Consider the following 17,955-nt stretch of genomic DNA (forward strand, 5'->3'; position numbering starts at 1 on the left):
TCTTTTCAAAGAGCTCAAACAATAATTCTTAGCTAAAAGAGAAATATAGGAATATAGGAAATGCTTTTGCTTCATTTAAACAGGGTTATTTGTAAGGGGTAGCTGAATTGAAACTGACTGTAAATGCTAGTCACGCTCTTAGAACACTATATTTGATTTTTGCTTACATGGATTTTGATTTCCTGTGTTTCTTTTTTGCTGATACAAGCAGACAGGATAAATTCAAACAGTGCAGGTGATGCTACATGCATGTGGGGTTTTTTTGGTTTTTATTATTTTTGGACAGTATTTATGAAAATTAATGAAAATCTGTACAGTGTACTTTATGTATGTATGTAATGAAAATCTGTACTTTATGCTTCTGCTCCCTCATACGTAAGCCAAAAGCAAGAGCTGTACCCTCCAGTGGAGAACCCATACACTGAATTGACATTTATTTCTTCCAAAAAGCAGGAGTACTAAACAGCGTGAGAAGGAGGTGGAGTAAGAATTTGTAATGTCTTTCGTAACAGGACAGCTATAGTGAGTTTCATGCTTGAATATTTATTTTGAAGTCAGTGAAATTGGGCTAGTATCCACCAGGTGATACTTTTGTTTTTCACCACTTTGGCCACCTTTATGAATCAAGGTTTTTCTTTTGTCTCCACTGTTACCCAGTGAAGGAAACATAGAAGGGTGGCAGGGAACCTGATTATTGAGTGTGCTGGCAAATGCGCAAAGAAATAGAATTGAGAAAAGGGAAGTGTTTTTCACTGTATTCCCACTGTTTAGTAATCTTAATTTGTCTATCAGTGTATCTCAGACCATGGTATAGTTTCAAGTTGAAGATGGTGCTTCAATAAATATTTTTCTTTTTCTGCCTTGGGACTGTAACACAGAAACAGTCTTTACACATTTGAACCATTTTGCAGGGGACTGTTAATCAGCCTATTGAGTGCTTTGCTGTTAGCTGCATCCTAGGTTATGTATGTCTTTCATTTGTTCCATGTTCCCCTCTCTGATGATGAAGATCATCATCCTCAAGGCATGAAAAGTCAGCTGTAGTGATTTCTTCAAACATTATAAAATCAAGTAAACAGAGTTGAAAATAAGTTTTTTTGGGAGCTTCAAAAGAGTTTTGCCTTTAGCTTTATTTATATTTGTGATCTTTAGAGCAATTATAGGTATCTTCTAATATTTTTAATATGCATTTTTTTAGGGGATACATCATGATAGAGGTTGCAGATATGACCTTGTTCTGTTTTATTTTTTCTGCACAAACTGTGTGGCATTCAGTACACAGTTGCAGTGGGCTGAAATGGGATGAGAGCTGCCCGGTTCTTGCCTCATTCTGGGTACGGTTTGGATGAGCATAAACAGGCAGCTTATCGCATAAAGAAGATACTAATGAGTATGGAACAGCTGCCTTGTTCGCTGCATGCTGTCTCATCTGTGCTGTTGCGGACCTTGCAGATCTTCTAGAAAAAAGTTTCAATAGCTTGAAAGCAAAAATACAACCTAAGCAGAAGAGGAAGCAGAGGGAGGATGCTGCCTTGAACACCTATTTTCTGCTATGTACTGACAAGTTGCTGCTGCATTCCAGCTTGGATGGGGCTCTGTATGGAAAAAGAGGAAGGGTATGAGAGAGGTGCTGTTTTATTTAGGAAATTCTTTTTTACGAATACAGAGACATGGAACGCCGATCAGAGAGTTTGGCAGTGCAGTAGTTAAGGCTACTGTTTCTACCGTGATCCAAGTTTGGTTTGCTTACATGCCACCAGAGATGTTCTTTGAAACTATTGAAAACACCTTCTGTCTTCAACTGTTTGAGCATTATACAGTGGAGAAAAACATTTCTGAATGTTTTTACCTGCCTTTCCACACAAAAGGAGATGGCTGTATCCCTAAGTACGAAGGTTGTATGCATAGACTAGTGGTACTTTACAGTACAAAGCACAAAATTAACCTAAGGTGGCTATAAAATCTTTACAGGATTTTCTTTTATGCATATGGAATTTCCTGCTGATGTAAAGCCACAGAGGGGTCATCAGCTAGTTTTGCCACTGTCCTGCATAAGCAGAGGGGGAAATGCTAGCATAATGTCTCTTAAGGATATCGTACGTGGCTAGCAGTACATGTCAAAACTGCCACTGTAGCTCTGCATTAGTCTGAGTCAGGCAGAGTGGCATGGGAGAGCAACTGGCTTTGTGTCAGCTTCAGCTGGTCTGCGGTATGTAGACACAGGGGATGATTCTGCAAAAACGCTTGTCTGTTTGTCTCTGCAGTAAATAACCCAAACAGTGCAAACAAAGCAAACCCAATGACAAAGTGTACCAGCATACTATATTTTGTTTGTTAAAATAACCCTTTATGTTTGCTTTATTATGTTATCAGCCCAAGAGGATGAATCCATCCTGTTAAGTAAGCTCAGCTCTCTATCAAGAGAAAGACATGGTCTTTTGAACATAAAAAATAATTAATTCTCAAATCTGTAGACATATGCAGAGAGCTGCCCTTTAGCCACATCTTGTCCCATTAATGACCTGACATCCCAAACCAAACATGCGTTTCCCAGTGGTGTCCTCAGATGGGAAAGAGCTTGCCTTTTATCATGACCTTTGACTACTGGACTTGGAATGACCTCTTGTGGACACATGTGGTTTGCCTCCTATAGGATGAATGCTTCTGATCAAAAATAGGACACCACACAATAAAACAAGTACAGTGTACAGTCTGCTCCCCAGGTTTTTAGCCACTGACAAATAATAAGTTCCATGTACTTCCAGATTTCAGGGCAGAGGCATAAAGGAGGTAATCAGTAATAAATGAAATGTGTGTTGACAGGTGAAAGATGACAGTGTACATCTGTGTAATATTGGTTTAGGTGACAGAGCCCTCTTTCCCTAATGAAAAAGCTGCATTGTTAGAGATCCAGCATGGATATCATTACAAACTTTCTGTCTTTGCTATTGATTATGTCAGTACAGGGTGGTTTGTGTTTCTGCTAAATAAATGCCAGATGCCTAAATGTGAATCAGTTGTAATCAGAGGAGCTTTGTTTTCTTATCGGTGCACTGAAGGCTGACTGAGCCAGATGAATGCACTCCCCACTGGTAGTAAAGCTGATGAGCCAAGCCTTATTGAGACAGTGATAAGGTGTACTTACCTTGATAGATCTTCATTGTGTATTTTAGGGGTTGTACTATGTCTTCATAATGACCTGTAGAAGGCGGTGGCTTACAGTTTACATGTCCCTCTACTCTCCAAATCCATCCCAAAGTCTGGAGGCCCACCCAGCCTAACAGTGCCCTCTGAGCTTTCTCTTCATACCTTCATCAATGCAAAAGTGGGTGTGCCAACATCACGCCAGCAGTGCTGTGATAGCACTCCCTGTCAAGAAGAGCCGTTGCACATGTACAGGGGACTTGGCTGCAGCTGCTCAGAACAGTATCTCTTTTTTCCAGTGGGATGAATGGAGCAGTGCCACTCAGTCAGGCGTATGGTTTTGGACTGCATAGGCAGGCATTGCTGTACAGGTTCTACTGAGAACACACTTTTAAGTGGGTTTTGTTTTGAGCTGGTTTGGGTTTTTTCCGCTGTGAATACTGTCTTCAGATGTAGTCACGAAGCTGTGGTCCTTAGTGTTTGCTTGCCTTCATCCATGGACTAAAAATGTGCTCAGGCAGTCTGGAGCCAGCTATGTGCTGCTGCATATCCTAGAGAACATTGCTGTGTTTCCTAGCATAACTGTCTGTTGTATTGAATATTGAAGTTTCTTTATGTTCATACCACAGACGTGGCATCAGCACAGGCCAAGTTGCAGGTGGCTGTGTTTCCAATGTCCCCTGTCTGGCTTAATGTGAACTTTTAAGAAAGCAGTTTTTAAAGAACTGTTTTTGAGATCATCCGCACCGCTTCCCCTTCCACTCCTCGTGCCCCTCCAAAAACTGTCTGCTATGAGGCTCGCGTTCTGGCAGACAGCTGTTCACAGTATTGCTTGAAAAAAGATGTGGTTGTGTGGAAGAGCAGGGTTTCACTTCAGATAAACCTCATTGCTGTAAACATGGTATGCTGGCAGGGCAGATTTGCTGCTTGTTTGTTTCTTTCTTATACTGTAGCAACAGCATGTTCCTTCATTTACACACTTCTCATTTGTCTTTTGGTAATGTTTGCATTTGTGTTGCAGTTTAGTCCTTGTGGAGTTCAAGGCATGTAAATATGTTGCCACATTCTCATAGTCTTGAGACATGAAAAACAGAGAGAGATGAAAAGTCAGATAAACTCTTCATTTTCTTCTTACTGAATTGCTGAAGAATTACAGCATTAGGAGTAATTTTTAAGTAGATGGCTTTCAAAATTTGTTGGGTTTTTATGATACTGTCTATTTCCTAAACGATGGTATTTGGTTTATGCCCCTTGTTCTACAAACTTGGCTTTTTGACTAATTCCAGGGAAATCATTAATACTGTCCATGCATCAGGTATTTTCCAAACCCAAGCTCCTCTTCTGCACATACTTTTGTTTAGAAAATGATAAAACACGAGAACTTCGAGTGTTATCATTCTGGTCTCAAGCCCATGGATCCAAATGCTACTTGATGCATGGCATAGCTCCTTGATCTACGTGCTTCCTTCATGCCCAGCTGCCTTACTGTCTGCAGGCAGCCAGGCTCTGCTGTCTGGCCGTGCTTGCTGTTGAGCAAAGCCACTGCACATGCGCCAGCACACAAGTCCTAGCATGCTCCTGAGCTACCTTCCCACTGCCTGAATTTGCACATATGTCCAAGTGCTGTCATTTTGTCCATCTGTATGTACAATGCAGATGGATGCAAAATTGTTTTTGCTGTTTAACAGTGGGTGAATTTATTTTTACTGGTAACTGTGTGCATGAGGTGCTGTACTTCCTTGTCTGCAGGGGCAGACAGGCGCTGGGTTCTCTGAGGCCGGCTGCAGCTTCACAGCCCTCTGTCACAAAAGCGGAAGGTGATTTCAAAGTACAGGCTTTTGTTTCAGTAGGCTGGAGCACATGTGCCAAGATATCATGGTGATAATTTCTTCTGATTTCTTCTAGATCTTTTAATACCTTCTTCACTGCATAAAAATACTTTGCAGAGCATGAGCAGGGGTTTAAAAGTAGGAAGTAGTAACTTTGGATAAAGGCTTTGGCATATAAGCACTTTTATTAAAAATTAAGGGCTGAGTTATATCCAGAGTGCTAGATGTGAAGCATGCAAATTACCAAATTGGGTTTTTAGGAAAAATGCTTTGTAGCCTTTTGATACTGCATTGTATTCATCGTATATCAGCATGCAATAAAATGTTATGTTCTCTACTGCCTGTAATAATATAGGAAGCGGTGAAAATTGGAACGATAAAATCAAATCCATTGATCCAGAAAAACAGCCAAAAACATAAGCCAGTGTTTTTAAAATTTTGGGAGACTGTATATATATATATAGGTAAAAGTAATTGTGTATTACTTTTTAATTATATTCAAAATAAAGAATTAAAACTCATGAGCCGGCAGCTGTGATTGAAGTTTTCTGTAAGAAGAGTCCATAAGCATCTGCCTCTTACATATGCTGGCTTGGGTATTCGATAATGAAAGACTGAGTAACTGTTGAATGGGTTTGTAGAGATCTAGTTACTTGTGTTGCTGTCTTTATAATGAACATCAATTTTGTTTGTGTCTTAATCAGAATTTCTACCTGGCAAGCAAAGGGAAGAATGAAAGCAAAGAAATGAATGATAAAAACAAAGAGGCTTTACTGGAGGTAAGCCAACTTTCTAGCTTGATGATGCAAATGTCACCAAAACTCTGCCACCACCTGCATCTGCTCTGCAACAACTGCGTTTAGTTCTTTGTGGGCAAATGTGTAACAACAGGAAATTCCGTGATGGTTGGTGTCTTTGTGTCTAAGGTTTAATATGTGGATTTTCCTCTGCATCTGCTGCTCACCATTAAAAATGCAGATTGTATCCCCTACCAGCAAAATTAAATGATGGAGAATTATTTTGTTGTTATAGACCCCAATGCCATGAAACGTTTTCACTTAGTGTTTCTGTGAAGAGTAATGCCATGATAACATGTTATACAAATACAAAAAAAAAGAAACAGCTGTGCCACACCCTTAGGCCAGCCCTTGTGACTTTATATTGTTAGTAAGGCTGATCAGTAGCAAACAATTTTGGGTTAGAAGTAGATGTACTTCTCACTACCGCAAATTATTAGCTGTACCACAACAGAAAAAGAACCTTTGCACTTTTTCAGAAAGTCTGTTTAGCCTCTTGCCTTTCCTGCTGAAGTTTTACTTCAGTTGTATGTTTGAGAAAAATCCAGAGCTATATGAAAGAAAAGATTATCACAGTTCTCCTGGCAAGCATCTTGACTTTGGTAAAAGTTCACAAAGGAAATGCTGTTCTCAGGTGACTGAGGATTCCCATTTCAAAATTAGTGGTTCCTATGAAGGCACCAGACGTCAACTAGCAGAAGTCCTGGTAAATTCTAAATGAAAACATGAAGTGATAAGTGTGTTGGCATTAAAAATTACCCAACAGTAGGTCCTTCAAGCAAACAATGCAGTATATTTGTTTAGACAGTGTTGTAAATGCTAGCGTGTATTTCAAAGTGAAAGCAGAGATTGAGGGGTATTTTTTTCTTTAGCTGTTTTTAGAGCTCTAAGCAGTTTCTAAAGATTCTCTCTACAGAACCTATAAATACAGCAATAGAGAAAAACTGACAGCAGCAGTACCAACCATTCTGTTTTATTGCCTTCACTGAGCACATCTATGTCTAGTTAAAACCTTTTGTAGGTTTTTGCTTGACCCTTTAGAGAATGGAGTTTTTGCAAGCCTTCTTTTCCAGTGTGAGCACCCAACTTGCATGGCTGAGTTGCCACATTAGCTTAGAAAAGTTTCCTTTGCCTGTCTAAGGTGTTCATCTCCCTGGTAGCTGCATTCCCCATGTTCATATGTTCACTGTCACAGGAAATGTCTTTATTTTTTAAGGGAGCATTTTTCTGCTATTTATTAATAGGGTTGTGCCTAACTCAATTTACTTTGTGTATTATTATTCTTGTTGCACAGGAAAGCTTCTGTGGGACATCTGTCATTGTGCCAGAGCTTGAAGGGGCCCTTTACTTAAAAGAAGATGGAAAAAAGTCCTGGAAGAGGCGTTATTTTCTTCTACGAGCTTCTGGAATTTATTATGTACCCAAAGGAAAAACCAAGGTCAGGAAGCCAAATAATCCTTTTAGCAGTAAAACAATTCATGGAGGTGAAAGTGAAGAACTCCCAAGGTGACATTTTAAGAGCACTGTCTGGTGCATCTGAGAGGGTCAGGGTTTTTTTGGTTTAACTTTGACTACACCACTTGTGCAAATATTAGAATGCAGTCACTGAATCCTGTCACGTTTCTCTCCTTTTGATTTCTATGGATAGATAAAAGCCTTAATGAAATAGTACTTCTCCAGAAGTCAGTAGGGGAAAGAAAAACAGCACAGCACCCTTCAGCTGGTGTTATGCTGCCAAGATGCTTCACTGTTATATGGGTTCCCTGTGGAAGAATATTTTTAAAGTTCTCAAATAAACTAATTTCTTATCACAAAAAGGGTGGAATTTTACTTTGTTTGATACTGACTTTCTGTGCCAGTAACTAGCATGCAGAAATGCTATACCTTTTTTCCTACAGTGATCTTTACCTAGAGAATGCATTGTGCCTTTTAAGGCTTTTTAAGACACCCCTTTGTGTAGAAAGAAGTGAGACAGAAGCATCCACCTGACTGAATCAAATGCACTCACATTTAGTATTGCAAAATATTTAAAGAGTCTGAACTGCCAGCACTGGAGAAGCAAAGGGGTCCTGGGCATGTTGCACATAAGGGTGGCTGGCTTCTCATTTCCACAGTGATGAGGCAGAATAGTGGCTTCTGGGACTGGTGGTATTTTACGGGTTTTTGTGTTCTGAAAAGCACTTCTGTTACCAATTACAGCTCTGTTAATGCTTCATATTTGAAAATTCTGGTGCTGCTGATGGAGCTTTACTGTTATGATTTGTGCTGTGAAACTTAACTGTTCTGCTATTCCCTGACTAAATTACAAAGGAAAAAAAAAAAAAAGAGCTTGTAAAGGAATGCTGTGCTGCTGCTCCAGTGACCTGTGTTTATAACCAAATCTCAGCAAAACACAGACCTAGATTACCTTGCTGCTTTCACAGCAATTTATTTTGACTTTACCTGACCATGAGATAACAGCTTTCAGTCCTCAAGTCATGTTGCACACACACAATATCCTATCAATTAGGAACTAGAATGCTATTTAGAAGGCACTTAAGGTAGAAAGAATGTAAGAATAGTCAAATGAAAAGTCCATCTTGGACATTTCCTTGTAGCCTGCCTCCAATGATGGCCAGTAGCACAGTGCCAAAGCAGGGCAAGCATATACTGATAGTTAGCCAGCCTTTTTTTATCATCCAGTGATGCCCATTTCAGTGACTTTACATCATAGTGCAGATGAGGAAAGTGCTTTCTTCTTTCAGGTGGTAGGCTGCAAACATAGGCTCAGGACAAAGCCATGCAGTCACCTTGTAACAGCTGTTTAACACTTTATTGCCTGTTAGTCATTACAGCCTGTGTACCACCCTGCCTATAACTGAGCTATTTTAAGGAACTGTGTGACTGCTTCAAAATCCCTATATTACCAACTCAGCCGCTCACAGAGATTGAGGACCTTGAATCTAGTTCTTTAGGAGACAGTCACAGCTCTTCAAAATGGTACCACAATCAACTGTTTGCTCCTGCTTCTGTACAGCCTTACACAAAAGGATGCATATGTCCATGCCTCAGCCATTCCAGAGAAAGTCAAGTCTTAGCTCAAATCTGTGTTTAATGGTGATTCAAGTTAGTTACTAGACTAATTCAGGTTAGGAGGCTCAGGCACACATCTTTTGTGGAGACAGTAATCTCTAGCAGATGAGCAGGGTGCGATGAGGGTGCTAAACATCTTAAAGCACTGCAGCAGAATTCAGTAGAGCTCTTCAGTCAAAGTCCTTAAATTATGAGAATTCATCCTACATCAGGGTGGTATGAAGAGTGCACATGCACCTTGCTGAAGTCATTCAGTTGTGGGTAGAGTGATCTTTCATTGAGGTACAGAAACAAACAGTTGGCGGACAATAGTATCTTCAGCTGCTGCAGCTGTTTTTAAATTCAGCATGTAATCATATTTTCACTTGTTAGAAAAAAACAAAGAAGTGTGGCATACTTTTGGCACTTCATGTTGGCTGTAAAACACATTGCAAATGGGAAAATACAGGAACAGGTTCAGATAATTTTACACACGTGTCTGGTGTCTTTTGTTGTTTGGGGTATTTTGTTAACGAACCACGCACCAGTCAGCACTGCTGTCTTAATTTCTTTCTTCAGCATTACTCTACTTTTATGCCATTCAAAAACATGCTGTTAATGGACAGGGTCACAAAACAACAGAATCAGAATTGCAGATAAAATTTTTAAATTTGTTTCTGTTAATTGTGTTGCTTTGTCGTGTTAACATTGCAGAAATACTAGCAATATGTGCCTTTGTCCCTTGCATAAAAATTTGTTCCTTACTTAGAAGAAAATAACAACCGCATTCATATTGGTCTTAATTGCCATTACCTGGTTCATAAAGGAAAGGAACAACTCATTTTACTGCATGGGTTTGAGCACGTTAAGGAAATTACAGTGTTGGAAAATCCTACATCCACACAGTCAATGACAAAATCCCTGACATCAGCTTCAGGGGAGATAGGGGAGAGAGAGAAGCCCTGTCTACATACAGTATGGAGTGTTTCCTTTCCCCACAAACCTTACTTGCGAACTCAATATGTAAATAAATCCAACTCAAGGGCGTATTGTAATGAAAGTATCAGTTAAGAATAAGAACACCATAGAAGAACCATCATATGCATAAGTATAGAGAGGGTTTGTGGTTTGTTTTTTTCACAGTTTCCTGATTTCTCAGTTTAACCAATAGTGACCATGTGACACAGCCATTTTTGCATTTCCACTCAAAGGATTGCAAAAGTTATGCTTTGGATGCAGAATTCTGCACTGAGAAGTGTGCCAGCAACAGAAACCTTGTTACTTTAGCAACATATTGCGAACAAACAAATATTATGATAAACAGAAAAGGAATCATACCAGGAAATCTGAGAAAATTCAAAGCAAAACAGATGAAAAGTGTCCGTATTTTCTGATGAGAGAGAGACAGAGAACACTATGGTGTTCTGTTTGGTCTTATTAGCCATAAGCCAAATTCTCCACACAAAGCAATAAAGCACAGCAAAACCAGAACAACGGGAGAATGTTGCACCATGTTATATATTGTTCCTAATTGTACTGACCCTCTTCCAATTGTTAAAGAATGCACACACCTAAAATTCATCTTTCTTCAGTCAACTTCATGACAGTTTAAAAAAATAAAAAGCATTGGCATTCATGCATTTGAAAAAAGTCCTATTAATGAGTTTCACATCAAAATCCAGTTTGTTCTAACAATGATGTGCTTGGTTTTCATTTGTAGACATCACGGGATCTGGCATGCTTCATTCAGTTTGAGAATATGAACGTTTATTATGGTTCTCAACACAAAGTGAAATATAAGGCACCTACAGATCACTGCTTTGTCTTAAAGGTAACGTACAAGAAAAATAAGTTCTGCAAATGTCACACACAGTTTCTTTTATATGTAAACATGTTCTAAGTTTGAAGCTCCAGGGACCCTGATGAGATAGAATATCTCCTGCAAAAAGTCATGTCTATTTTCTTCTTCGCTTCATTATTGATCAGCAACATACCTTTAGAACCTTTATTTTAAGGACTGGTAGTCCTATGATATATGTCTACACTGCAACTGTAAAGTTGTCTTCAATACAAGCCTGAATATGCTTCCAATGACTGACTGTTCAGGTGTCTGGACACATCTGGACAAATGGCACACAAGGCAAATGTATAATAAGACTGGCAGTCCCTAATGTTGACATTATGAGCACTATAGACTATATACTAAAAAGTATGTCTACTTTTATTTGTAGTGTAGTCATACCTGTTGAGTGGTTTGTTGAACTGAGATGCAAAATCTTGCAGGAATAGACATCTCAGACGGTATGTTCTATTGCACAACTATTTGTGGTAGGAGGGCAAAAGACGTTGTTCATCCACTCATGAAAATCAGTGCTTGCTGTTGAGGTAAGTAATATCTCATTGCTGCCTCTCGAGGTAATAGCACTGCAAATAGGCTGGGAATTCTGCATTCCTCTCAGGAAAGGAAAAGAAGCCCATGCTTTTCACATAGTTTAGATAGCAGAAATGAAGCTTTGAAGTTGCAGTAATTAGGCCTTGCTTTCTATCTGTCATTAATACAGATTTAGAATACAGTGGGATTACTGTGTACAAGATAGAAGATAATCTTGTTGCTCCTTCTCTATTTAAAGGCCTGCAGTGCAAACAAGATGTTAGAAAACACAGTATCTTGCCATCTCAGAAAAAAGTACGGGAAACATTCACATTAGAGGTCACTTATAGTACCACACTTCCGGCTGTAGCTGCACACTTACAGCACTTTTTTATTCACTTTCAAAATGTGTGCTAGCCTGATTTACACATGGCCAAGCAGAAGTGGTTTATGGACCCAGACTTATTTTCTGAAGCAGATGTATCTAATTAACACAGATGAACAGTTTTAATACTATAGTTCTCCACAAAATGCTCTGCAAAACCACTTTATCCTTTTTTTGTAAAACAGGGGTGAGCCTTCTGAAGTTAATGGGTAACCATTATTTCTGAAAAATACAACTTCTAATGAAAAAAAAAAGGAAAAGGGGAGCTGATTTAAAAAATAAGGGGAAATTGATTTTCTAAAGAGGTGACTGGTCAAAGAAGTATCCGACTAATTTACTAACAGTTTATTCACATTCTGTTCAGATTTTTGAAGTGTATGTAGCAATGCGTTTAACTGTTCACAGTGATTAGGAAAACTTTCTGGACTTACTGCCATCTTTTGTGAAAAGAGGTATGCTATAAATAAGAACTTACACAAAAAAAAGTCACAACTCGACTAAAATACTTGCTTTATTGGATGTGTGGTGTTAGCACTGTACCCTCAACGTGATGTGAAGAACAAGATCAGAAGCTCACTAGGGGAAGCTTTATGTGTAATAGGCTTATAAACGTATGAAATCTACTTAGCAAAACTGTTTGCTCTGATGCTTCTAAAATGTGTTTGCAATATACCAGAATAAACATCATATTGATAAGATCATTATATGCAAGCAACACTACTTAGTGATGAATAGATCATGTCACAATGATTGTTCTTCGTTTTAATTCCCACAAATCAGCATTTGATAGATTCTTGACTGGCTAAGTTTCAGACTTGGCTTCTTTTAACAGCTGTCTCTTGCAGTGGCTGGAGTTGGTCAGGAAGTATGGGCAAGTATTGATATCTTCAAATCTTCTGTTGTTTCGAAAGTGGAAACCTCCCACTTAGGGTGACTTTCTGAGGGTGATGCAATGGAGAGTTTCATATTTATTATAATTTCTGTACATTAATTTGAATTCTATATATACTTTTTTGAAGGCATGCAGCTGAGATGAGTTCTGTCGTATCCTCTTACCTTTGGAGGTTGGAGCTGAGAATGTAATACATCTTGAGAACTGCGGGCTGAGGGAAAGAGCAAAGTTAAATGTTTGTGTCTCTGACTGGATGCTTGGTGAGACAAAAGTGTGTGGACAGGAACATAGAGCCATTTATTACACTTGGTCACATTTTATTCGTGTCTGTTTTTATATGGAAGAAAATATCTCTCTTGCTGGGAGACACTTGTCCTGAGATGTCAAAGGAAAATAAACCATCATTCTTGAGATATTTCTCATCCTGACATATTTTGAGAATAAAGTCCTCATGATGAAACAATAGTACTTTTGCAGACAGGTGCAGTGAGCAAAAGGCAATAGATTTAACAGGTAAACATTTGTCTTTATTGTACTGGTATCCTAGTAATTTTGAAGGAATTTGGATGCCCAGTTCAGTCCAAGGCAGATGGAAATTTCTCCACAGCCAAGGCTGCACTGCTGTGTCTTCACAGCACTCCCATTCCCCTGTCTGTGCCTCGGGACAGTAAGCTCTGCAGAGGTTCTCTTCCAGTTACTTGTTTGTGTTGTCTGCAGGAGAAGATTATCTGTCTTTAAAGCAAATGGTGGAAAGTAATTGGAAGAGTAGCAGCCATAGCCCATGCTAGCTGTTCACTGAGGATGGCTGTAAATCAAAGGAGGTTTTCACATTTTGGAAAATAGGTTAGTCTGAAGCCTTTATTAGCTCCAGCAAGCTGTAACATCACTTGGAAAGTTTTTGCATAATAGCATACCACTACATTTTTTTGAAGAATTGTTGCTTTCTGAGGACCTCCTTAGGAACTGCTGTGTCAAAAGAGTGAGCAGTCATAAACCAAGTTACTTGCTCTCCAATGTTTCAAATGCAACAAAAGAAACTGCCCAGCTCAGAGGCAGGAGGCCAGCTTGTACTTTATAGTGCAGGAGAAATGCAAGGACTTGGCAGCTTCAGCAGTATCTTGCTTCTGTGCTAGGTGGAAAATCCTGCTGAATTCAGAACCAGACATAATTTCCCAGCTTTGAGCATTGAGTTGAAAAAATACCATATTTATCTCTGGTTAAGCTAATTGGCATCCTTACTTCAAGAACAGGGGAAATGCCCTTTGTTCATTCAAACGGCAGCAAATGGCCAGTGAGATAGGCTGATTTGGAGTTGAATATGGCCTCACGCTTGAAGGAAGCATCCCTTCTTTTCCTCTAGTCCCCATTTGAATGATGAGCCTTCTAAACAAATAACTAGGCTAAAACCAGTAACGTTTGTACCTGCCTTCAAAGGTCCTGTCTCATACTAGCAGGGAGAAAAGATAAAACATTTCTTTTTGCCTCCCCCCAACCTTGGTCATCTTTATGGTCTTTATGGAGGGAAGAGCTCTTAAGAGATATTATAAGAACGAGCAGAGCATTTCTGCCATTTTTGTATCTATGTGCCAGGCATCCCCAAGAACTTACGGGAAAGAGGAACCGTATAACTAATGTTAATGACAACACTGGTGACTTGGTTTTAGCTAGAACAATGAGATTTCTCACCTTGTCTGACACTGCCCTGAACTATATGGGTTTTTGCCTCAAAGTCTTCGTGACATTTCTTTGAATGTTGCTTCACCTTGATCTCTAAATGGGATGTGGACTTTTTCTCCAGTTTCTTCTCTTAGACTACAGTCAAGTGAGGGGCTTGCAGAGACAGTGAGCCTTTGGTCCTAGTGCCTGTCCCAGCTAACATGCATCCAATCACCGGGAGCCAGCAGCTCCCTCTGTCCTGTTTCCTTTTTTAATCTAGCCATTTAATTTCAGCTTCAGTGGTCATACCTGGGTTACTTAGCTGATGCTGGCTTGGGTACTGGTGTTAGTGTAGCAACAAGAAGATCATGCACATCATGGGCGGGTTGCTTTGATACAAGGTAGGTTTTGCAGCCTGTGATGTTGGAGCTGCACCTAGACTAGCTATTTTAAACTAGCTCAAATATAAATCTTCTTCTGCAGATCCATCCTGTGGGATGTTCCTCTTACAACTAGAGAAGCATGATGTGTTGCGAGTGCTCCTTGCCTGTAATTTCTTCCCGTTACATCAGCACCCCATTGTATATACTGTAGCTCAGAACAAAAATGGGGTGTGTTTTGCTTATTTGTCAACCATCAAGACACTGAGGAGATAATGGGGAAAAGGGTGGTGTGCCAGAAACAATTAAAAAGTACATCACAGTGTCTACCAGCAAAAGAGAGCACAGTTTGCTGAGCTTATTCAGGAGTTTCCTTTCAGGATGGTTCAGGAGACGACTGCAGTAACTTATCAAAGCAGTTGCTTCCTCATATCAGCTCCTCTCAGGCAGCAGAAAGCCCAGCTGGGACCAACCGAAAAAGAGCACAGCTGGCTGGTTGGTGTCAGAGAGCAGGGTCACCTTTAGCTGTCCATGTGCAGCAAACCAGAACTGATGAGGCTGTGTCCTGAGGACGAGAGCGCAGCCTGGCACAGAGGCTCCGATGGAGTTGGCTTTCAGGAATCCTTAGGTTTTGCGGCAACTATAAAGCTTGAGGAACTGTTTTATTTCCCAGTAATAATACAGGTCTGTGCTGAGCTATAACTTTCTTAAACTGAATTGTTCTATACCACTGCTAAATAAGCCTTCCTCCCTTAAGGGAAGTCCCACATTTAAAAAAACAAAAAACAACATAAAGAACCCTCAACATATTAAAAATAGAGCCTCTGAATAAAATAAATACTTTGGGGGCATCTGCTCCTGTAAACATGCAGATTCTTCCTATTTTCTACTGAGCCTAAATGCAATGCTTACAAAAATTTAAAGATCCCACCCTTCACTTTGACATCAGATGAAGTGAGTCTTTTCTTAATAGAGACCTCCATACGCAGAAAAGAGGAAAGGAAAGGGCAGCCAAGTGTGAAAGAAGACCCTCGCTCAAACCTGCATCTGTCAAGGTCAGATCTGTCGCCCTGTTCCAGGCAGAGGAGGTGGGAGAGGGTAGCAGCATGGCTCTCCCCGCCACCCTGCAGAGAGTGCTGGCCACTCCTGGGAGAGAAATGGCGAGGGAACAAAAATATCTCTGCTTCACAGAAAAAGAAATTTCACACACTGCACGCTGCAAGTGCACAAGTTAGAGTGGTTTGGTTCCTCACAGGTGCCTTTGCCATTCCAAATGTGAATTTTTATGCATAGATTCCCTGTAGATCTTTTCTGTCACCATCTACTATGTTACATGGGAAATGCTGTGGAAATGGATGAGACCTTTTATGATTTATTTCATATTCTGAAGCTGAAATCCCTCAAAACCAAGAGATTCCACCATGAAGGAAGGGATCTGTTCACTATGCTAGTGACAGCATCCATTGCACTGCGTAGAAATTGTGAATGTAACGTTTATCTTGTGCATTAAAAGTGTCTCTGTGTGTGTGTGCACACACGCATGTGCACACTAGTCCAGGAGCTGGTTTTGTCACACCATGCTGAAAAATCTTTCAAAGCAGACAAATAGCAAGGTAATCTATATGCAAATTTTCTGGTTTAGTCAGTCTGATGTGCCTGTGACAAAGAGTGGATTTAATTATAGTTTATTGGTGCTGGTTGTGCTTGAGTAATCTGGAGGTAATGGTGCATAATGCTGAATTAATCTAGGATGAAAAAAATTGGTTTCCTGGGGATAAACTGAGACAAAGGCAAATCATCCTCTATTTCCACAGCTGGGTACATTCTCCTGAGCAGTCTAAACAAGCTAAGTTTTCCTGGTGTCATTTGGAAACTTAAGGTTTTTTAATAAAATTTCTAATGATCTGAAGAATTTTGGAAGTAAATTTTTAAGAAGAATAGCTTCTGTTTGCAACAATGGTGTCATTCCAGCAGGTAATTTGGTCTTTAGTTGCTCTGCTCCTGATTCCCTCCTCCCTCACACCCAGTATGCTCTGTCGCAGACTGAGTCATGTACATAATGCATTCAACAGAATGACAGTTAAGAAGGTAGAAGGTGAGAATTAGCAGTGTTTGAGATCGAAAATGGTAGGAAAAAGATGTAGAACAAATGGCTAGTGCAGGAAACGAGGATACAAAACAGGAGATTTTCTATTTATATGATTTGAAATTTTTATATTGGCATGAATGCTTCAGATAAATATTTCAGAGTAAAATTCATTGCTAGTTAAACTGAAAAAGCAAAAGCAGAAATACTATTATTACAGAACACTTTCAGATATGTGGGATTGCAATCATAGTACACGCATACAGTTTTGCAAGATTAATGCATAAACAATGGGGAGAATAAGGACAGAGAATGGACAGAGAAATGGAATATAATAGCTTTGGAAAACATTATTTGCTGCATAAAGCAGTCCTCTTTCGTTACAATGGCTATTACATATATTTTTAATGACCTAAAAATTTTGCCTCCATCATTAGAGAAATGTAGGTCAAAAGAATAATTTCCTTACAATAGAGCAGTTACTAGTTTATCTATACAGTTCACATGTGTCTTCAGAAGATCAGTTAAGCCTGGTCATCTCAATGCAAGCAGTGCATAGCATCAGAGTTTGACTACATTTAATAGTAGACGGCAAATTTGAACCAGTTCAGTGTGATTTTTGTAAGGTGCTGAATATTAATTCTACTTGCAGTTGTGGGAGCCAGAAGAGTCTCAGCTTTTCTGAGAAGCTAGCTCAACATAGCACAAGTTCATCAGTAGAAGATAAGGTATCCAGAAACATTGACCATTTTGTGAAAATTTGGCCTAAAGCCAAAGCTTTTGATCCAAAGTTAGTCACTCTTCATGCTTCTGGCTATTGTTTCTGCCTCAGAGACTGAGCAATGATCCATATATTTTGGGGCAAGGAATCCAATGAGATGCTTGAATAACTTCAGTTTACTTTTTATCTTCAGTGTTGGAAGAAGGCAAAGCAAAAGAACATTTTATTGGGATAATCTCTAATTTCATGCACATGTGGCCTTCAGTAATTTGTTTTGGCACAAGCCATAGAAACCACATCGTTCAGTTCCCATTTCTTCAGGTTTTCAATGTGTTCTATCTTTCTTTCCTTAGGCAAAGAGTTTACTTTATATCTGAAAATGTAATCTGTGCACAAATATTTTTTAAACCTCTCCAGAAAATAAGCTCTTTATATTCAAGTGCTTCTCCTTTCTTTATCTCTAGACAGTTGGTACTTGTAGAGGAGACAGTGGATCAGAGGAGAACACTAGATTCTGCTCCAAACCTTTTCAGTGCTTTTCCAGGTGGAACATGGCACATCCTTTGCAGCCTGACATTTGAGGTGCTTAGGCCTTAATAAGTAACTGGACAGGTGTCCAACACTTCCAAAAACCAGGCCCAAT

At 39.6% G+C, this 17,955-nt stretch overlaps 1 protein-coding gene across 2 annotated transcripts in view; it reads left to right on the forward strand.

The window, feature by feature from the left end:
- The window catches only part of APBB1IP (amyloid beta precursor protein binding family B member 1 interacting protein), a 72,643-nt gene that overhangs the window by 37,285 nt on the left and 17,403 nt on the right, over positions 1–17,955 (forward strand). For both annotated transcript variants that reach the window (XM_052804608.1, XM_052804599.1), the window contains exons 8-10: positions 5,678–5,752; positions 7,065–7,208; positions 10,542–10,652. In XM_052804608.1, the coding sequence (XP_052660568.1) occupies positions 5,678–5,752; positions 7,065–7,208; positions 10,542–10,652 (330 nt within the window). The remainder of the gene's footprint in view (positions 1–5,677; positions 5,753–7,064; positions 7,209–10,541; positions 10,653–17,955) is intronic.

This window comes from Harpia harpyja, chromosome 1, assembly GCF_026419915.1.
Source record: "Harpia harpyja isolate bHarHar1 chromosome 1, bHarHar1 primary haplotype, whole genome shotgun sequence".
Taxonomy (NCBI): Eukaryota; Metazoa; Chordata; class Aves; order Accipitriformes; family Accipitridae; genus Harpia; species Harpia harpyja.